Below are 23,077 nucleotides of genomic sequence, written 5' to 3'. Positions count from 1 at the left end.
GGACTCAATAAAATCAAGGAACTGGAATGAATAATCTGTAGGGTTCTCTCCCTTTCTCAGAACCAGTCATTTAATTTTGTTAGAGAATGAGATCCCCTATTTCCATTCTAAACTGCCATTTCCTTTTTAAATGTTTGCTAGAAAAGGCAAAAATTATCCTTAGCCCTATCTGAGTCCTTCACTTCTTTTACTACCAAATTTTAATCTTTTCTTCCTTTCTTATATTTTCACCCAAGAATGTGAGGGAGGAATGTGAAAGACCAAGAATAGTGAGAGGATGACTGATTTTGGGAACTGAGTTAGTGGGATAACGATGATCTCATTATTAGAAAAGTGAAAGTTTAGAGGAGAAATAGGTTTTTTGGAGGAGAAGACATCCAGAAGAACATCATGAATTCTGTTTTAAATATTCAGAGTTTGAGATGCTAATGTAGATAGTGATGTCTTGAGATGTGATGCTAGAATGCAGGAAAGAAAAAAGTTCTATAGCTGAAAGGGACTCTACAGCTGATTTGGTTCAATCCTCTCATTTTGTAGATGAGTATACAGACCCTGTCTTCAGTACACTGAAATAAAGTATTTTATTCTATTCCTTTATAAGAGAAACACCTCACTGTGTTTTCACTGATGTTTGCTATCAGTGATGTCTCTGGGAATATATATGTATATATAGGTTGTTTTTTTTTTTTTTGGTTGATTTATCCTGTCCAACTTTTTGTGACTCTATTTGGGGTTTTCTTGCCAGAGATACTGGAATGGTCTGCCATTTCCTTTTCATTTTACAGATGAGAAAACTGAGGCAAGTTAAGTGACTTGCCCAGAGTTATACAGTTAGTACCTGAATTGAATCCAGCTCCTCCTGACCCTAAGACAGCATTCTATAAACTCTGCCACCTATTCCTTCTCTTAACTTGAACTTGGGTCTTCCTGACTCGAAACCACGCACTCTATCGACTGTACCACTTGGCAATCTCAGAAACAGATGAGATGAGATGAGTTCGAGTGCCATGTCTGACACTGATGGCTGATTTGGGGACTTGAGAGAGGGGTTTAAATAAAGAAAGCCTTTGCCTCCTAGGTTTAGAAATTCGTTTGAATCAAACCCACTTTTGGGTACTTGATCATTTTGTCCATTCAGCTGTCAAAAGCACTGGGTGGGTGGCAAGAATGGCAAGAATTCAATGGCAAGAAAGAGATGAGATCATTTAATGCTGATAGCATCTGAATGAACATACTTTCATATCATGACTTCAAGGATTTGTAATTTCATCCATGTGGGTATTTCTACTAATGCAAACAACAGCCCCCTCCATGACTTAGTAGAGAGTTTAATGAGTTGTTATAGCCAAAAAAGATAAAACCCAAAACAAAACAAAAAACAAAGCTTCATTGCCTGGTGATCAGCAAAGGCTAGAGTCTATAAGGAAAATCCGAGATTTTAATGTATCTGGTCAAGAAGAAGAGGCTTCTTTTTACGCAGAAGCTCTTGATGACTTCTCCAAACTTGGGCTGAACTTGGATGACAGATTTACCATCATATAGGCCATTGTCAGGCCTTTATTCTTCCAGCTTGTGCTACCAGAGTATGTAGTATATAGCACTGCCTTTGAGAACCTGATGCCATTTCAATGCCATGGTCAGACTTGAGACTAAAGTGCTTATTATGTACAATATACCTTGCCATGTACTGGAAATACTGAAATGAAATAAAATATAGTTACTGCCCTCCAGGAATTGACTTGCTTAAGAATGCTGAAGAACAAACCCAACCCAACACTTTTTTTAGGGTTCTTATTCCTATCTATGTCATCATTTTAGACCCGTTAGTGATGGCTTCTGGATTATTTTATTTGTTACTACTATGAAGTTAAGGCCTAGTCTTGTGATTTTACTGGAATGTTTGGACCTATTTGGTGAGAAAACTCCCTCTACCTAAATAGGTCAACAATTTGTTTGTAAATTACCTTAGTGAGTTGCCTAGTTGGCTGAGAGATTAAGTGATTTGTTCAAGGTCATAGCCATCAATGTCAGACATGGGACTTGAATTCATGTCATCCTGGTTCTGAGGCTTCCAGGTGGTACAGTAGATAGAGTGCTTGGTGTAGAGTTAGGAAGATCCAAGTTCAAGTATGTCCTCAGCAGACCCTTATTACTTGTGTGAATCTGGGCAAGTCACTTAGCTTCCATCTTGCTGAATCTGTAAAATGAGGATCATAAGTACTTACCTCTTATGAGATAGTTATGAGGATGGAATGAAATGCTATTTGCAAAAGATTTAGCACTGTTCCTGGCACATGGTAGGCACTTAATAAATGCTTTCCCTCTCTTTCTCAGTCTAATGTAAGTGAACTTTTTACTGTTCTGAGGAAAAAAAACAGAAATGTGGATACCCACTTGGTTCAGCAGTTAAATTAGCCAAAAGGTTTAAAATAATTAAAGACTTAAAAGGCTTATATAATTTCTGATTTTTATTTGTGTGTGCTGATAATTTGGGTCTTTGTATGTTTGGACAGATATATTGTTGCTCCCTTTAAATAAAACAAACAAACAAACAAACAAACAAACAAACAAAAAAAGCAGAAGGAAGAAGCCCAATCCCCCAGTTTAACAGATAAGGAAACAAGCCCAGGGAGGTTAGAGGGTTCCTTAGCATAAGAAAAATGGGGAATTGAAACTTTTTTCTAGTTTAAAATATTTAGAAGTTCACTTTATGTCTGGGTGGTTCCTCTGAATTTTATTTCTATATTCTACTATCCTAGGCTGTGGTATTCTTGCATAATTCTCCTTTTCCAATGGGACAACTTCTCCAGTAGTATTCCATTTTCAGTCTTCCTTTGATTTCATTCGCACTAAGCTATTTTATACAATAACAGTGCCCATATACTCTATTAAATTATTTGTATCCTACTTTACTCATGTCTTTCTCACTTCTCCACTTCTCTTCCCCATTTACTTTTATCTAGGCCTTTTTTTTTTTTTTTTTTGCTGTATTAGGTGCTACTGACCCCAAATTAAGCAATCTTCGTTTTTCTCCCTTTCTCCCCTGATCCTCCCTATTTTATAGTTGATTCCTCCTTTCTTCAATGCCCTCTGTCCCAGATCTGTCCACTGTTTCCTAAGAATCCCACTAGCTTCTGTTCCTGGAGTGCCTTCTTTGTTTCTTTCCCTGTGCCCATACTTTTTACCAGTCTGGTATTTACCCATTGAGTTTTATAATTCTATATTCTTTTTCTGTTTGGTCCTAAGGGGCTAGTGCCAACCAAACTCATCCTTTAAGGTCTTTAAGCTTGATAGTTGAAGTTCTTTCATTGGGTTTATTGCTTTTAACTACAATGTACTTTCCTCCAGCATTTCTAGGAGGGAAGGGTAGAAGGGGGAAAGGAAAAGGAGGAAGAAAATAGCAAATTGTTTCTCTCCTCTTCACCCCATATTTATGTAGACAGTCTCTATTTATGTGTGAATTCTACCATTACTTCTCCTATGCGGGACTCAAATCACTGGCCTAAATGCTTCACACCAGAAACCCACAGATTATTTAGAGGTCCCCCTTTTTTTCTCTTTTGGTGTCCCAGAATCCTTTCATTCACAGAGTTTTAGAGTCAAGAGGAATGACCTACCAGCCACAAGGAGGTACATACACTAAGTTTTGGGGTCTCAGTTTCCTCATATGTAAAATGGGAGGGGGGACTGCTGGGTGGCCTTTGTGCTCCTTTCAGCTCTAGTTCTATGATTTTATTAGAGCAGAGCTGGGCATTCTGATCCCACTTTAATCTGGCTTGATTCAGCGTTCCCAAACCCCGGTTTCTGTGCCTTACTTTCCCCTGTTCCACTCGGGCAATATCCTGTGTCTTGCTTTTCTGAGAAGGGTTTAGAAAGGAAGAGGACCATTTATCTGGATGCAGGGCAGGCATTTTATGGGAAAGATAATGTTGGTACACTTAGGAGCGAAGGGGCTCTGGGATGAAAAGGGAAAGATCAGAGTGAGTTAGGGTTGAAGCCCGGCAGATATCAGACGTCTTTCAGCCCCAGAACCAAGGAGGCGAAAGTAAAGACCAACTTAACGCAAGTTACGAGAGAAGTTTGGGTGCCGGGGAGGGTAATGGGAGCGGAGAAGGCTGAGGCTGAGGCGGGGCAGATGGGCCTTGACCCAGCCCCTGGGGGAACCGTCAAGGGGAGGGACTAAGCAAGGGGGCCGGGACTGCTAACTTTTTGCCTTGGGGTTCGGGGCGGGCCGAGCGGATAGTGTATTTAAATCCAGCTCAGCAGCCTCACTTCAGCAAACTTTCCGGGCTTCCCGGCATCTATTACTTCTTCAACTTCAGGCTGGTGGTCTGCCTCCTGACTGGGCACTATGCGGTCCTCCCTAGCTCCCGGCATCTGGCTCCTCCGCGCCTTTTCCAGGGACAGCTGGTGAGTGGGATTTCTAGGGAGGGGGTGGGGGGTAGTCTATGGGCCCCGGTAAATTAAAGAGTTTGCAAACGTCGATCCTCGCCCGCTTTCTTCCAGATATGACCTCCCTTGGCTGGAGAGATCTCTGGAGATGTGGCCTTGTTTGATCCTCTCTGATAGATATCGAGCCCCCCATCCCGAGAAAACAGCGGGGTTCCGGAGCCTTATAATTGCTGGGATGGGACATTGTGTGTGTGCAGCGCACTTTGGGAGAGGATAGTGGAAACCCAGAGAGTGAGGGTTTTGGCAATCTAGGCACCCTTCTGTTTATTGATTTCCAAGCACCTCCTAACCTGCTAGTAGGGAAACAAGCTGTAGTGTAGGTGCTTAAGATGGCTCTCTGGAGTTCTGCTTGGCCAGTTCTTTGATGTCCCTCTTGGCCTCTGAATAAAACTGTCAAAGGTAGGAGGAGGGGTAAAACGGAGGTGAAGAGTCAATGCTGATTTGATGTGAATTGACTCGCCTTGGAGCCTCGTGTCCATTGATTAGAAAGCTGGAACATCCCAAAAGAGCTCAGATTTGTCACCTGGAATGTCGCTCCCGCTTCTCGGCTTGGTCCTTACCAATTAATTGCCAGTATTTGGCTAATTAAATTTATTTGGCTCCTCTAGCCACGAGAGACTGGGGAATAGGAATTTCAAATCTCTTTGTCGGAGAAAAAAAAAATTGTCGTCCCCTTGACTGGTGAGGCAAACAGCAGCAGCAGTCCACATTTAAATAGTGTTTTAAAGTTTACAAAAAAGTGCTTTCTTCAAAACAAGTCTTTAAAGCCAATAGTATATTATCTTTCCTTTACAGATGAAATTCAGAGAATGACTTGTTCAAGATAGCATAGGTAGCAAAGATCTAAATTTTGGCTCAAGCCTCCTCATTCCAAAGTTCAGCACCTTTCTTTGTTGTTCAGGTGTTTTCAGCCCTGTCTGACTCTTCCTGATCCCATTCGGGATTTTTTTTGGCAAAGACACTGAAGTGGTTTGCCATTCCATTTCCTTCTCCAGCTCATTTTACAGCTAAGAAAACTGAAGTAAACAGGGTTATGTGACTTGTCCAGGGTCACACAAGTAGTAAATGTCTGAGGCCAAAGAGATGAGTCTTCCTGCTTCCAGGCTGGACATTCTAATCCATTGCTTCAGTTAGCTGTTCAGCACATTTCTACTACCCCACATTTGTTCCTCAAGGAAGTAGTAAGACAAAATGTTCAACTAGACTTTCCTGCCAACACATATGCACACATTGCTATCTTTCCAGGACTCCTAGTCTTCCAGTATTTCTCATCCACACTGAATACATCTTCACCTCTGGAAGAGTTCTTCAGGGTTAGTCAGTCTTTAGGTGGTTAAAGTGAGTTGGAGGTGGAATATTGAAGAGTTGAAAGAAAGCCTATTCGCCAGATTCACTTATCCTGATAGATACTTCTACATCTTTAAAGGAACAGATAATCTGCAATGGAGAAGATTTAGGGTAGAAGAAGAAAAGGAAGGATTTTCTCCTAAGATTCTTGTTTTGCACTTTCTCTTTCTGAAGACTTTTAGGTATCTGAATCTTTTTTTCCCAGAATTTTCATCTGATCAGGCTGGATAGTGGAGGGATATATCAAATTCTGAAGAATATCAGATTAGAATCAAACCATAGATATTTAAAGTCTCCTTTGACTATGGTCAGGATAGAATTGGGGCTATGAGAGATATGAGAGATAAACACAGTGCTCATCCCAAAAGATAAAAAAATGAGCTAATTCTGCACCTGCTACTGGGAAAGGTTCAAGCCTCCAGTAGATAGTAATATAAAGGGATTCCGTTTTCAAGGCTTGTTGAGGTACACTTTTGTTTTGTTCAGAATTTGGGATCGGTCCATAAGCATAACTAGACAGGTAAAATAAGTCCTGCATTTTGCTTTGGGGAAGGTATACAAATTAGAATGATGCAGATATAATTGTAGAATTAAATGTTACTTGAATTGAGATCTGATTTTGATTTCATATACACCTTAAACTCTTTGGAAACAGCAATCAATAAGATTTAGGAGCTTGGGTGTTGTGACTCTAGGAGTCTGGAATTGCTATCTAGTTCTTCTAGCCTTACAACCTCAAAAATACTATAGAGGAAGGTGGAATTTTGTTTGTTGTTTGGTTTGTTTTTTCATCCTCTAGAGCAGGATGGCCCAAAGGAATCCTGGTAGCATAATCTGGAAATCAGAGAAAGGCACCTACCCACATGGTTTCAGTATGGTTATTGGGAGTGAATTGCAAGCTATTCCACCTTCTTCCATATCTGGAAGGAGCTTGGGGACAATCTCTGATAGGGTAACTGGATCTTTGCAGAGCTTTGTGTTAAAGGCAACTTGACTTTTGGCAGATCAGATTATACTTCTGTGGTCTACTCTGAAATCCAGTGCAGGGAATAAAACCAAAAGTGCTTTTTTTTTTTTTTTTTTTCCCTTGGCTTGGGTGGAATACTGAAAAGGGAATTGAAAGAAAACTATCCACCAGATTCACTTATCCTGATAGACACTTCTAGATCTTTAAAAGAACAGATAATCTGCAGCGCAGAATATGTAGGGTAGAAGAAAAGGAAAGATTTCCTCATACGATTCTTATAGTATCTCAATCTGGAGAACTGTAGGTATCACAAAGATTTTTATCTGATCAGGCTGAGTAGTGAAGGGATATATCAAACTCTGAGGAGTGTCAGATTAGAATTAATCCACACATATTTAAAGTCTTTGACGGTGAACAGGACAGAACTGGGGTTATGAGAGACACACAAGATAAACACAGTCTTCATCATGTACACATACCACAAAAGAGAAAAATATGAGGTAATTCTGCATTGTGCCAAATAAGTGATATCATCAAAAACCAAGTTTACATAAAGTTTTACAGTGATGGAATGATGTACACACATTGTCCTATTTGAAACTACATAAAACTTTTGTGTCAATGCAATATATGTTTTTATTTTCAATGTAAGGAAATTGAGGTTTAGAAGTCATTGCCACCAAATCCAGAATTCTCATGATGTCCTCTTATAATAAGTGTTATGGTGTATGGGTGTAATTGTCAGGGTGAAAGCAGAAATGGAACCTGAAATGAGTCAAGAGATTAGACATCTGTGGGACTTTATTGCTAAGCTAGCTTCGTCTTCTTCTGAACATAGTAAAGGAGTAATAAAAGTTTTTTTTTAATGATTTTTATGGATGTCCTTTTAAAAATTTCTTATCTTTATTTATTTTTATGACCAACTATTCCCTCTGCAAAACTCCCAAAATGCTATTGCACATAACAAATGACATTTTAAAGAAAATAATGGAGAAATCAGCAAAATTGACTAACACATTAAAAAAGTCTGAATATATATGCAATGTACAAAACTCAAAGATTTCTCCAACTTTGCAAAAGAACTGGGTATAGGTAGAACCTTATTATTTCTCTAATTTGGTATCAAGCTTGTTCTTTGTAGTTTTGCAATATTCATTTATGATTCTTTATATTTACCTTTTTGTGGTTATTACATATTGCTGTTTTCTTAGCTCTGCTTGCTTCACTTTGTATGATGTAAATCGTTTCCCCCTTCTCTGTACTTGTCATTTTTTTTTTTGTTGTGCGGGGCAGTAGAGAAGTGGGAATAATCATATTACTCCCACTGTGCTAAGCATTTTGCAAATATTATCTCATATGATTCTCAACATGTGAGGTAGGTGCTGTTATTATCCATATGTTACAACTAAGGAAACTGAGACATACTCAGATTAAGCAATTTACCCAAGATCATATTAGTAAGTGTTTAAAATAGAATTTGAACTCAGGTCTTCCTGACCCTAGATCCAGTGCTCTATTTACTGTGCCCCTTAGCTTTCTCCAGCAGCATGGAATAATATTTTATTACATCAAGTAGCAACATTTGTTTATCCATTCCCTCATTAGTGATCATCTACTTTGTTTCTAGTTCTTTTCTACCACAAAAATGCTACTATAAATATTTTGGCCTGTATAGGGAATTTAATCTTATCAGTGATCTCCTTGGGGTTTAAGCTAGTGATAGAATCTTTGGGTCAAAGGTTATGGACGTTTCAGTCCCTTTGTTTGACTAATTCCAAATTGCTTTTCTAAAAGTGTCTATTGATCCACAGCTCCATCAATCCCGAACTTCCCTGCCTGTCTTCCTACAACCCCTCTGATTTGAACTATCCCTTTCTTTTGTCATCTTTGCTAATTTTCTGAGTGTGAAATAAAGCCTCCAGGGTGGTTTTGATGTGTATTTCTCTTATAATTAGTGATTTGGAGCTTTCTTTTCTTTGGTTGTTAAGAGTTTGCAATTCTTTTGAGAACTGTTTGTTGATTGTCTTTGATCACTTTTCTTTTGGGAAATAGTATTTTGGTTTAGTTGTCTATATCTTGAATATCTAACCCTTATTTGAGAAATGTGATATGATAATTTTCCCCCCATTTTCCTAACTTCTTATCTTAGGTGCTTTAAGTTTTGTGTAAAAACTTTTTAGTATCATATAATCAGTTATCTATTTTATCTTTGTCAATTTATTATTTATCTTGGCCTTCATCCCTTGTTTGATTAAAAAAAAAAAAAAAAACACTTGTCCTATCAATAGGTATTTGATCTTATAAAATTTTTATGGTATAATCTTTGAAATTAACCTTATATATCCCTTTATAATCTATTTTGGAATATGCTTAAGTTTTTGGTCTAAGCCTAATTTTTTCCAAGTCTATTTCTACTTTTTCAATAGTTTTTTTTTTTAAATCAAATAGGGAATTATTTCCTAACATTAATGTTTGTTGCTTGATTGTTTTATTAAGCATGGGGTTAATTGAATTGCATTGTTTCTCATTCTCCCTTGTCTAGACTTGTTTCTTAATCCACTTATAATTTTTAAGCTAATATCAAATGTTTTTCATGATTGCTGCTTTATAATATAATTTGAAGTCTGGAAGTGCTAGACTTCTTTTCTCCCTCTCTCTTTTCATTATTTTTCTAGAAGATAAATTCTACATTCTTTTTTATGCTGCCAGGTAAAATGGCTCTTTTCTAGGGCATGAGCAGGATTTCACTGATAAGGGAAGGAAAAAACTTGCTTTTGGAAGAGGAATGAAGAGTTAAAGGAAAGGTTTGGAGTTGGAAGGGGGGAAAGTAAAGAAAGGCTTGGTTCTACCGTTTCAGTGGAATAATTTTTCTTGGGCAGAAAGCAGACACAGGAACACTGGGATAAATGGAGTGAAGTCTCCAAGCAAAATGTACAATATCATTTTGTCTCTTCCCTCCATTCCCACATTCAAAAACACAGGTAGCCTTGCCAGGGGTCCCTGTTTACTTGGCCCTATGTCCTCTAGGAGTTAAATGGAGGCAATGGCTACTAGGTGGTACAGTGGGTAGTTTTGGACTTGGAATCCGAAAGAACTAAATTTGAATCTTGCAATCTCTCTTATATTTGTTTTATTCATTTATTCATTCAACAAGTGTTTATGGCAGCTAATCTGTGCTATAACTGGGGGTTTGGGGGAAGAAAGGGTGTTGTTAAAGAAATGCATATGCCCATAATTCCTGCCTTCAAAGTTACCTCCTAGTTGGGGAAGTGACATTTACATTTAAATCACTGCTATACAAAGGAGGTGGTAGTTGGTAGCTTCGGGATGTATGTGCTGTGCAGGAAGAGAATTCAGAGGAGATAAAGACCTTTGCTGACTTTTGAGTTGGGTTATAGAAGATTAGAGTCTTAGTAGATAGAAATATAGTGTGAGAAATTCGAGGGGAGTGGGATGTAAGAAGCTGCTAGAAGGAAGTAAACTGGCTGGTCTAGGGAGTGGCCCAAGCCCCTGAGATTGCAAATGCCAGGTGTGTTTAGGGAAGGGCTGGAAGTCGAGTTTCAGTGTAGTTTGTAGAGTTACTTTATAGGAGTGTTGGAAAGAAAGCTGAAAAGAAAGAGTGGTTGGAGTTTGATTGTGGAATGACCTTCTCTGTGCAGGAGTAACTAGAATCAGCTAAGATCAGAGTTAATATTCAAACGCTTCTTTCCAAGGTTTCCCCTGTTATTCTCTCCCTGGAGACTATGATTTCCTCTGTATGTAAATGACGCTTACCTGGAGAGAGGAACAATTTCGGATTATCTGGATTATCATTCATGTTTTTGGTTTCCATAGTAGGTGGCATTTAGTCTCATCTGTGAGAGCCCTAGTCCGCAGACAGGTAATCGGTGGCACCTCAGTCATTATCTGGGGGGAATAAAAGTCTTTGGCATTCATTAATGAATGAATTAATTGTAGACCTGTCGCTGCTTGTCTGACACACCACTATCTCAAGATGAGCTGCTTGGAATGCCTCTGAAGATCTATGTAGTTGATATTTGTGTGTCTTTTTGGCCTATGTCTCATCCAATATGCCTCCATAGGGGAGAGGGTATAAAGATTTAGATAGGAGACCAGAGGCAGGGAGAAAGAAAGAGTTTCACTGAGTTCAGCAGTAAGAGAGGAGAAGGGAAGAAGGGAAGATGGACAAAGATAGAGGCTGGAAATGCCTGTTTTAACTCTGTCCTTCAGAGAAGGTCCAGGTTAGGCAGTTGATGTAAATGAAGACTGAATCTCATTTCATATTACAGAACCCAGTTAAAAGCCACTCTGGTTTCCCTTTGATCTCTGCAATGGGAGCCTAAATTCAGAGCTGGGAAGGACCCCGGGTGTCTTCTGGCCCTGAGGTAAGGAAGGCCCAGAGAGATTAGGTTACTTGCCATAGAGACAAGAAGTGGTAGGGCTAGAGTTTTAGTCCGCTGATTCCAAATCTTACATTTTTTCCAGGACACAGCATTGCCTAAGTGAGAAGGCCTTGTTAGTGTTACTTAAAAAAAAAAAAAAATTGGTGGTGGTCTGAAGAGGAAAGAGAAGGACTTCTTTTGACCAGATTTAAAAGATGGAAAGACTGATAGGGTTAATGGCTTATGGATATGACAGCATCTCCAGCACCCCAACTCTCGTGATTGAAGGAAGTCATTTCCATCAGCTGCCTACTGTACTTCCCCTCCTCCCCTACACCAGCTTCCCATTTTCTATTCCACTCAGCAGAAAGATTCATACACATAAATGTCTGGGGCCTCACACCAGGGTGGAGATGGGGAGCCACCAAGTGCTGTACCTTATCCAGTCAAACCTTGTTTTTCCACTCTTGCCCAAAACTACAGTGGCCATAAGGGAAAAGGGCTCTTTATTTGAGTGTGAAAGTTCATGGTTCTCTCTTGGGTTATGAACATTAAAAGAGTATTGAGCAGAATCAGGCTGGTATTGTTATTACTGAAGAACAAGATCAGGAGCCCCAGAGCCAAGGGGATTGGGATGGGCCCAGAGAGAGTCAGGGAAGGCACTTGGGAACTGTTGTAGTCCAATTTTTTGCCTCATAGATTTGCCAGTATAGATTTTTAATAAATGATAACGAGTCCTCTTCAGGACAGATAATGATTTTATTCAAAATCAACAAGGCACTGAGCACTTACTAGGTGCAAAGTAAAATGAAGAATCCTTGTGAGCTTTCTTTTTCCTAAAATGATGATGATGGTGATAAAATCAATAAGATCATGATAAAAACAACTACACATCCCTGTTGTGCTTTGATGACAGCTAGATTGCACAGTGGATAGAGTGCTAAGATTGGAGTTGGGAAAACCTCATCTTTGTGAGTTAAAATTGGCTTTAGATAATTGCTGTATGGCCCTGGGCAAGTAACTTATTTATTTGGTGAGGCAATTGGGATTAGGTAGCTTGCCCAGCATCACATAGGTAGCATCATTAAGTGTTAAGCTGTAGGGGGTAGGATTTGAACACAGACCCTGTTGAGTTCAGGGCTGGTGTTCTATCCACTGCACCATCTAGCTGGGCAAGTCACTTAACCTTGCGTTTGCTTCAGTTTCCTCATCTGTAAAATGAATTGGGGAAGGAAATAGCAAACCCCTCTAATATCTTTGCCAAGAAAACTCCAAAGAGAGTCACAAAGAGTTGAGACACCACTGAACGATAATAATTGTGCTTTGAGGTTAACAAAATATTTTCTTTAAGCAATTCTGTAAGGAATGTAGTGAAGATTCTTTTTCTAGATAAGGCCAATAAGTCCAAGACTGTGACTTACATGGCCATACTTGTTTCCTATAACCAGAAAGTAGGCTTTAGTCCTTTTCCTCTTCAAACTAATTTGTATTTGGTATATATTTCTATATGTTGTATGTGTACATGTATATGTGTGTGTTGTATAAAGGGCATTGTAATCTCCATTAGGATGCCCTCTTTGAGTGCTGGAGCTGTTTCATTTCTGTCATTGTATCACTAGTGCTTAATAAAATGTCTGGCACATAGTTTAATATGCTTAATAATGTTTATTGGTTGACTATCTTTTTAGTCTCGAATTTTTCTATTACACTGCCTCAGAAGGTTTGAGTGTAGTATATAAGGTGGGATGGGAGAGAATGCTCACACAGTTTGGAATTTAGAGCTTGGATTTCCATAGAATTCTAAAAGGGATCAAAAGTAGTTATCTTATATCCTTGGCCCCAAGACAGTCCTCTCTACCTCCTTCATTCTAGAAAGATGAAGGTTTATCTTATTTTTTTTAAAGCACTAAAGAGGCTGCGAAAATCAGTAAATTGGACAGGATAGCCTTTTAGGTCTCATCTAGCTTGGATCAACCTCCTGAAGATTCAATGACTGATTCTCTTGTCATTCTTATCTATGCCAACTCTCATTGTCTATCAGTTCTCCCAGTTGCCTAAACTGAATCCTTATCCTGAAGCTTCAGCTAAAGTTTTTTCATCCTGTCCTGCATGGAAATAGTTGATCATGTCTTTATGACAGTCCTTAGTTAGGCACAGATAAGTTCATGATTCATATTCTCTGTGGCTCAGCCTTTCCTTCTTTAGACAAAATAGTCATTTCTTGTTCTTCAAATTTTTTCCTCATAAGTGATGCTGAGTTTGAACTTAGGAAAACCCAAATTTGACACTTAATAATTGCATGTCTTTGCGCAAATCACTTAATCCCTGACAGCATGAGATTAATACTAATTAAAGTTCTATATAAATTTTAGCTATTATTGTTGTTGATTTTCCTTGCTTTCCTCTGAATCTCCCTAAGAGGAACTTGGATTCCCTTTTGTTTTGTTTATTGCAGCTTCCTGGGAAAGGCTAGGTTCAGGGCTAGGCCTGTGGCCTTCTCTATGTAACCTGCTTCTTTGTGCCACAGGAATAGAAAGGACATAGGGTTCTGATTAGGGGAAGAGAAAGGGTGACTGAGCATATGCTCATCTGTCTGCTGCAGAAAGGTCTTTTGCCAGTACTGCTTTTCTAGTCCTGTTCTGGCCTGGCCTACCTTTAGAAGAATCATTGAGAGAACTTAGGATTTTGAACTGGAAGGACTTTAGACATAGTCTAGTCTAACCCTTTTCTTTTATAGATGAGGAAACTGAGTCCCAGCCAAGCAGAAAAACTTGCCCAACATCATATAGTTCCTCGCCCTGGACTTAGATTCTGAATCCAGTTCTCTTTATATTTTATTGTACCGGTGAACTAAAGTTTGGGCCACTAGTTCTGCTTGTCTTCTAAAGTTTGCTCTATGCTGTGTTATAATTTTTACCACCCTCTAGAACCTCCTTTTAGGAAGCTATTCTGATTGACCCTGGAGCTTAGTAAGCAAAACTTTATCAGAGCTCAGCCTTGCATCTGTTTCTTTCTAGTTTCTAGAATTGCTGACTACTGAAATATATATATACGTACACACACATATATATGTACACACACACCCCCCACATATATAGAGACCAATCACAGAGTTAATTTTCTCTCTGGCACTTGTCCAGGTCTTCTGCAGCCATATTGACCCCTGCCCAGTACATGGCTATTCAACCTCTACTACTAGAAACCATAGGAATGGGCTGCATCAATGGCAGCTGTTTCCAGTCTCTTCATTCTCCAGTGCAGTGTGGATTCTTGGCTGCTATGTTCCCTGGACTGGGAGGGAAAGAAGGGGAGGAGATGAATATTAAGCATGTCCCTGGAGGAAGGGAGAAAGACATGAGGTACTAGCCAAACTGACCAGGTGTCAGAAGGTGAAGGAACTTAGCAAAGAGAGTCAGCTTAACTTGCCCAGAATCTGGGACAATTGAGTCTGTTTTCCCCTCCCATTCTCAACCCTCCTTAATCTCCTGGGATAAAGGTCTCTTCTCTATGTTCTTATTTTGAAATAGATTGTTCCTCTTGTTCCAATTCCGGAAACATTTCTAGTGCAAAGTCTTAAGGAAAATGATAAAATTATTCCATTTCTAGAACTAGGAAGTTAGATTGTCAGCTTATAATTTATAAACAGCCAATTTACCTCTATATCTGATTGGGTTATTCAGTAACCCTTAGTTCCAGGGTTACTGGAGGTGTGGAAGAAGGAGATAAAGTGACAAATCCTCCTTACAAAGCACTAAGGTTCATGGAGTATGGTTTGGCCTACTAACATGGCACTTCTGTGGAATATGCTATAGGGCCTGGGTCTTCCTCTAGGGTAGAACTCATCGAGTCCTAAACAAACTTCAAACACAATTCTTGGCAGTCCTGTAGGAGCCTTTTGACCCATGATTGTCTCTTTTCTGGGTTCTTCTTTTCCTTGATGGTCTTTGGGGAGCCTGCTTTCTTTGAGTCAAAATAGAAGTGAAACCTGTGGGTGCTTCAGTTTGCTAGAGCAAATGAGCCTGTTTACTTCCTGTGAGCAAAAAAGCCAGTCTAACATCTGGCTTATCCTATGCAGCTTTTATTCCTTACCTCCAGCCTGACTGAGAACTCCTTCCTTTTTTTTTTTTTTTCCTGAGACAATGGGGTTGAGTGACTTGTCCAGGATCACACAGCCAGGAAGTGTTAAGTGTCTGAGGTCATATTTGAACTCAGGTCCTCCTGACTTCAGGAGTGATGCTCTATCCACTATCTGCGCCACCTAGCTACCCCTAAAGAACTCCTTCCTTGACAGTCCTTAATCTCTTGACCTCTTCTCTTTCTTCCAATGGTCTGGCTTTTAGAAGCAGAATGCTTTATTTGGAAGACTACTGAATGCATCATGGGCAAGAGATCTGGATTCTTGACTTGGCTTTGCAGATAATTTATTGTGTATACCTAATGCAAGTCACTTTGTTCCATATTCATTAATGAGAGAATTGAATTATTTTATTTCCAGTTTTTTTTTTATTTCTAGTTTTAGAGTTTTTAAATTCCTAGGAGAGACCAGACATGAGGTCACACAGGAAGTTGTAAAGAACAAAAAGGGAATGAAGGAGACCCAGTTACAAAGCATGTATACAAAGAACAGGTCACATTTCAAGTTGTCTTGGATGACAGGTTCTGTAGCAGGGGTAGTAGGTAATAGGATCATAGGGTCATAGATTTAAAGCTGGAAGGGACCTTAAAAGTTATGCCCAAAAAGATAAAGTGACTTGCCTAAGATCTAGGGGGAGGGGTACTGGTAAATGTTTAACAACCAGCTCTCCTGGAGGAAAAAAAAAACTATACACATAATTTGCATTATTAACATTTTATCTATCGCCTTCTAAAATTTAGAAAATTAAAAAAATACATAAATAATTTCCTGATTTATAACCTTTTTTATTTCTAAGGTATAAATGGTCACACTGAAAATTTAACAGTCATCTCCATTTTGACCTGACAAGGTCACAGAATAAGTGGCAGAATCATGATTTTAACCAAAATACTCTATAATACCAGCATGTTTTTCTAATGCTATCCCTGGGGTGGCTCTTTGGGGAAGATCTAACTCTGAATGGTCTGTAACACTTGGTTGTGACCATTTCTAGTAGTTGTCATAAGAGCTACCAGCTATGAACCCCAGAATCAAGGTCTATAGTTGTCCCTAGTGATTGCTTCCCTTCATCCTTTCGACTTTTTGGCTTCCCTGGCTTCCTTCAAGTTCCAGCTAAAGTCCTGCCTTCTACAGAAAGGGTTTCTTCCTTTTAATTCCAGAGCCTTCCCTCTGTTGGTTATTTCCAATTATCCTACACATAGCTTGGATTTGTACATTTTGCAGGTGTCTTTCGTCTCTCTCTTTAGACTGGGAGCTTCTTAAAAGCAGATATGGTTCTTTAATTTTCTTTGCATTACCAGTGCTTTGCATAATGTCTGGAACATTTTTAAGCACTTAGCATTTGTATAGTATTATGATGGGTTTTTTCCCTTGAAGGTACATTGGCCCCTCACATCCCAATCCCACTGTTTGGAAGTTTTGACTTGCTCTGTTTCCAACTTGGGCTGGCTTGCCTCTTCTTAAGCAGCCTAATGGACAACCCCACACACTCATTTCTGCTCTTGGAGCATTACCATTTTGATGCTAGATTTAGTGCAGACATCCAATAGTTCAGCCTATTGTAGCTCTGAATTCTTTAGTTAAAATGTTCTACTAACATCCCTGTCTCTCCCAGGAGCAGGGATAATAGGCATGTAGCACTATACCCAGCTATTTAAATTACAGCATAATCTCTCATTTGATTCTTACATTATCAGCTATAACACTGAGATGTTATGAAGTATGTTTAAGCTCTTACATCTAGTTCACAGAGATCAAGTCTCTCGTCTTTTGACTTCTATTATATACTTTTACCATTGGACAAAATTTTCCTTTGCCTATGTGTCCCCTCTAAAAATCTAGCCAGATATCCCATTAAAATTCCCTTTGGGAGACCAGGTTGGACTTTGGAGGAAAGTGAAGCAGGCAGAGTGAATCTTTCCTTTCCTTGAACTTCTGGAATGCGGGTACTATTGCCATTCTAGTAATTGACCAGGTACCATTTAGTAAGGGCCTAGAACATATTGTCCTCAGTTCAACTTAGCAAGTATTTTTTAATATGTGCCTGCTATTGTGGTAATACTTCATCTGTCTCTTCACTTTGCCTTTTAATTGGCTATTCCCCATCCCAAAAATTCTCTCCCTTTTGACTTCCTTCAAATTTCAGCTAAAATCCCACCTTCTGAAGGAAGCCTTTCCCAGTCTTTAATGTTAATGCTTTCCCTCTAATTTTATTTCCATTTAATCCTATACGGAGTTTGATTCTGTAGAGTGTTAGCTCCTTGAGGACAAGAATTGTAGTTGCTTAGTCTTTGTATCCACAGAGCTAAAAGCACTGTTTGGTGCATAGTGGGCACTTAAAAATGTTTGTTGTTTGACTCCCATTTCTATCTTTTCTTCCTGGATAAATATCTAATGAATATCTAATGTCTTTATTCACATTTGTGTCAAAATAACACCTCTGTGTCCTACCAAATAAGCACAATCAAGTAAAAGAAATGTACCTATTGACATGTCTTAATATGATAAAATGTTCAGTTTTGGACCCACTGAATAGTTAGAGCTATATATAGACAGAGATGGAGGGCAATAACCCATATTTACAAAGTCCTATAAAGTTTACCAAGTGCTTTCTTCACAACAACGCTGTGGGGTAGGTAGCACAAAAAAGTGCTCCTTGCCCATGATCACACAACTACTGAAGGTTGGAAACAAGATTTAAATGGAAATCACTCCTAAGAATTTCTCACACATCACAAGGTTTTCCAAGGATTTCCCTTCCTTAGATCTTAAAGCAATTGCAGTCATGACCTTTGCTTTCCTTAGTCCCTCTTTTTATTCTAATTTGTGGTTCTTGGAGCTGAGCTCTATCATCCTTCCTGTCCTTCATGCATACTAATTGCATATGCTGGGCACTGTATTGGGAGATAGGGATGCAAAAAGGTTGGCTATTCAGAATATAAAAGAATATTCTTGCTCTGGAGGGACTTAAAATTGAGTGAAGAAAGATGCCAGTAGGTATTTGAGAAGTAACAGATGAATGAAACTGACACTAATGCTGCTAAAACTTCAGAAGAGCAAATAATTGCTGAAGGAAAACTTCATGGAAAAGGTGGGGTTTGAACTAGGTCTTGATAGAAGGGTAATATAAGGTGGAGGGGAGGGCAGAGGAGAAAGCAGTCTAGAAGGGCAGTGGCCCAGAGACAGAAATGTACAAGTCTCATTGGAAAACAAAGAGCGGATAGTTTAGTTGGGGAAGGGGGGAAAAGGGGTGTTGTGTACAGTAGTAGAAGATAAGGTTGGAGAGGTAGGTAGGAGTCAGATTTGGAGGTCTTAGAATACTTAGCTAAGCTAAGGACCTTGGACTTCATCCCATGGCAACAATAATAATATTAATAATGGTGATGATAACATCTCTAGTATTATTGCAATTGCTTTAAAGTTTACAAAGTACTTTCTTCCTAAGTCTAAGCTGGGGTAGAACAAGATCCAATTTTATAAATGAGGAAACTGATATATAGAGATGTTAAATAATTTGAGCTATTGATTGCTTAGTGAAGTACCACTGAAAAATTGTTTTGTTTTGGGGATGGCTATCTGTAGTAATTTGTAATTTGTAATGTATTATAAATTCTTTTACATAGTGTGTGAGATGGTTTGGAGGGAATGAGGCTGGAGACTGGAATACCAGCTAGAAGATTATTTTAGAAGATTAGTTTAGATTAGTGTCTGACACAGTATGTACTGAATAAATGCTTTGTCTACATAGTATTAATGTGAAATAATAAAGGCCTGGCACCTCATGCAGTAGTTCGGGCTTTTTTTTTTTTTTTTTTTTGAGATACCTTTTTCCTTCCTTCAAGTTGGGAGTTCATTATTTCTGAGCCACTGAGGGAAATGAGTTCTCTTTTGTTGAAAGGTCTTCTCTGTGGTAGGGGTAAAAACCTAGAGGTTCTCTCCTAGTTTTCATATAATCATAAAAGGGACCCTAAGGGGACAACTCTTTGTTCCATATTTTACTCATTTCAGAGAAGCTTGTTATTCATTCCCCTTCCTTTGTATGGTTCCTGTCCTTAAAAATGTTCCTTTTCTTGGGTACAGTATTCCTTTTGGGGGGAAGGGCAGATTGCATCAAAAGGTAGAAGCAACCTATTTACTCTTTCTCTTCTGTCTCACCTCCTCCCCCACATTGATCTATCCCTATTAGAAAAGCAGTTAATGACTCAGACCCAGAGAGCTGAATTCCTTTCCCCAAAATGCTACCATGGGACAGGAGGATGATAATGGTGATAGTGGAAACTTTGGGCATATTTTTTTCCAACCCCAGCCAGAGTAAAAATTTAGGAGAATATAGGGCTATGTGAGATCTGTGAGCCACAGATGGAAAGAGGAAAAGTTTTTGAAGCAAAGCAAAGATAGGCTGGGTTAGAATTAGGCAAGAATTTGCTACTTTTCTGAACTTTACCACTGGAGGATCCTCTCCCCTTCTAAACCTCAATTTTCTGAGAATTCTTTGCATGAATAGAGAAGAGTAAGGAGACAACAAAATATAGTAGAAAGAGTCTCAAAGAATGGATATAAGAGGAAAAAGCTATGGAGAGTAGTAATGGCAAAAAAAAAAACAAACCAGTCTAAGCTCTGCTATGTATAGTAGGTCCTATAGCTAGGAGAAATTAGTTCTGTCTCCATGCCTCTGGAGGAGAGTCTTCCCTTGACATTCTAGGAGTTTTCCTTCTTTATTCCCAGGCCTAAGCTACAAAATGACCTCCATCTGCTTTTCAAACAGCTCCTAGAAAGGTGGACACAGATATTTTTTCCTCTATTTTAATGAAATAAAAAGAGAAAAAAAGTAGTGTAAGGGATGGGCAGGAAGAGTTCTTGGTCTATTGTGATAATAATGAATCAACCTTGCTGAGAGGTTTGGGGATGGAGCAGTAGGTGGGAGCTTTCTTGCCTAATATACTCTTTCTCTCCCATGCCTAACTCTTGAATTCTATTTCTGGGGACAGGAGTGACCCTATCTCACCTCTTGCCTTTTTGAATTCCAGCTCAGTATTCCTAGATCTTTTGATTTGCTTCTGTGAATTTCTCGATCAAGTTTTTCTTTACTAAGCTCTTTCTGGAGAACCATGTTATAAACCCTAGTTATATCTAGGGAATGGATTCCTGGCCCTGTGGATCTTGGTGGATTGGTACTGCCAGCTCCAACTGTTTCCTATTGACTAAGATGTCTGTTTCATTCTGTTACAGGTACCGAGGCCTTATTCTGCTGCTCACCTTCCTCATTTACACCTGTTACCACCTGTCTAGGAAGCCGATCAGTGTTGTCAAGGTGAGGCCAGGCAAAAGCCAGGGTGAGGTCTAGAGTGACTTGAGGAAGCAGTTCTGTGCTGGGAATACTGTTGCTTGGCTGGCAGGATGTGCTCCCAGATCCTGATGGACAGGTTCTTACACATTCCCAGGCATCTGGCAGGTGTTTTCTCCTCTCAGTCTCCTTTGGAAGGGAAGTAGCTCCCTCCACTCCACCATAGCTCCTCTTGTCCACAGCTCCCCTTGCTCCACTTTTTGTGTGCACATACTGTGCCTGAGGAGCCAGCCAGGGATGTAGGGCACAAGAGACCAGGGAGCCTTGGGAGCAGGGAGGGACAGTGAGTTTTGGGTGGGAGTCAGACTGGAGAATCTGACCAGGTGGGATCTGATGAGGGAGGCTCAGGGTGCTGTTGCTGCAGAAACAATCTCTCAATGGGGATGATTCTCAGGCTAATCCTTTGCTTCTTCAGAGCCAGCTGCATCGAAACTGCACAGGGCTAGAAAACCCCAACAACAACTCCAATAGCACCACATGGTGTAGCTGGGCTCCATTTGGTAAGAGCTTGGCCCTTCTCCTTCTGCTCTCTATCCTGAATACTCCTTTAACTTTTGCCTTGAAGAAGAGGAATGGATGGGGGTTGTTATGACTAGTGAAAAACCGAACCCTTGGGAAGGGAACCTCAGTGTTATCCTATATTCCCTCCTACACAGTCATTTATTTACCAGATCTTTGACATAGATCATTTCTCCTTGCTCATAAACTCACTCCAATTATTTAAGCCTTTATCATCTCTTGACTGAACTACTGCAGTAGTCTTGTAGTCTCCCAACCTCAAGTACTATTTCTGCCCTATCCATCCTTCATATAGTTATTAAACTTATGTTGGTAAAGGGCAAGTACAACCATGTCATTTCCTTACTCAATAAACTCCAATGATTCCTTATTTGCTCCAGGATCAAATGTAAATTCCTTTGTTTGGCGTTTAAAGCCCTTCACAACATTGCCCTGATTTACCTTTACAGCTTTTTTATATATTCCATACTCTAAACACTGTAGTGTAGTTAAGTTGTCTTTCTAGCTGTTACTCATCTTCCATCTCTGTACCTTTATCCATGACTGCAGTGCATACCCTACTCACCATTATTTCTCAGAATTGTTTTCTTCAAGGTTCAACTCAAACACCACTTTCTTCAGGAAACTTTTCCAGACCCTCTCTTCTTTTACCTATTAGTGCTTTCTTTTTAAAATCACTTTATATCCATTTTGTCTCTATATGCATCTTTGTCTCTTAGAATCTAAGTTCTTTGAGGCTAGGGATTTGTCTTTGCCTAGATCTGTATGTATCTGGCATATATATAAATATATATTGTTTCTCAATAGTATTTTATTTTTTAGTTACATGTAAAGATAGTTTTCAACATTAATTTTTGTAAGGTTTTGAGTTCCAAATTTTTCCTCTGCTTTCTTACCCCCCCAAGATATCAAGACATGTGATATTATACATGTACAATCATCTTAAACATTTCCATATTAGTCATGGCATATATACTTTTAATGTTTGATTAATAAATATGTGGCTGGGAGAGTTGGGAGAAGCTGTCTATCCTGTGGCAATCTGATTGGGGAGGCATCTTTTTCATTTGTTTCCAGATCAGGAAAACTACAAGGAACTGCTGGGAGGTGTGGATGATGCTTTTCTGATTGCCTATGCTGTTGGCATGTTCATCAGGTATTAAGGGAGAGCCAGAGTCCTTCATAGCATAGAATAAATCAGGATAATTTATTTTTCTTGAGTTCAGTATCTTTATCAGTACTCGTGTATTTATTTAAGGATGTGCAAGGAATATGGGGAAAGAGATGGCTCAGTTAATGAAGAGACCAATACATACACATCAACCTTTAATATTTCCCACAGACAAAATCCCCTAGATCTGGGGCTCTTCCCTACTTTCTCCTAGCTGGCTGCCTATTTATGACTTGTTTTTCTTCTCAAGGCTGCCTTTGATCAATGATTTTTAATCTCTAGTCAAAAAAATGGAGTTGCCTCTTTGCTACCTGAATTGCTCTTTACAGGGTGCTTTTGATTAATCATTCTTCATCTGGATAAAAATGTTGAGGGGAACCCTTCCTTTGTTATAATCTAGACCTCCAAATTCCTTAGGAAACATTTACTTTAATAGTAGGTGGAGCTGAGGAAGGGACCAGGTATGAGTTGTGATTTGGGTTGGTAGGGCTAGGTTGTGATTGGAATATTTTTGAGATTTAATGATTAATTTTCTTCAGTGGAATTTTTGGGGAGAGACTTTCCATCCGCTATTACCTGTTTGCTGGGATGCTGCTGAGTGGGATTTTTACTGCGCTCTTTGGCCTGGGTTATTATTGGAACATTCATCAATTGTGGTACTATGTGCTTGTCCAGGTAAAGATTCCCTTCCCTTTTGTAGATTTATTTTCCTGCCTCAATTCTTCTTCCATCCCTCTTCTCATTCCTTGAAATCCAACCT

The 23,077-nt window shown here is 39.3% G+C and overlaps 1 protein-coding gene across 3 annotated transcripts in view; it reads left to right on the top strand.

The window, feature by feature from the left end:
• Positions 1-4,173: 4,173 nt before the first annotated feature.
• The window catches only part of SLC37A2 (solute carrier family 37 member 2), a 27,840-nt gene continuing 8,936 nt past the window's right edge, over positions 4,174-23,077 (top strand). Inside the window, exons 1-5 of one of the 3 annotated variants that reach the window (XM_051986763.1) lie at positions 4,174-4,410; positions 20,513-20,594; positions 21,043-21,127; positions 22,224-22,302; positions 22,857-22,992. In XM_051986763.1, the coding sequence (XP_051842723.1) occupies positions 4,352-4,410; positions 20,513-20,594; positions 21,043-21,127; positions 22,224-22,302; positions 22,857-22,992 (441 nt within the window). In that variant the 5' untranslated portion in view covers positions 4,174-4,351. The remainder of the gene's footprint in view (positions 4,411-20,512; positions 20,595-21,042; positions 21,128-22,223; positions 22,303-22,856; positions 22,993-23,077) is intronic. The other 2 variants (XM_051986761.1, XM_051986762.1) reach the window with 2 other exon arrangements.

This window comes from Antechinus flavipes, chromosome 3, assembly GCF_016432865.1.
Source record: "Antechinus flavipes isolate AdamAnt ecotype Samford, QLD, Australia chromosome 3, AdamAnt_v2, whole genome shotgun sequence".
Lineage (NCBI taxonomy): Eukaryota > Metazoa > Chordata > Mammalia > Dasyuromorphia > Dasyuridae > Antechinus > Antechinus flavipes.
This window is presented reverse-complemented; position numbering and strand designations above follow the sequence as displayed.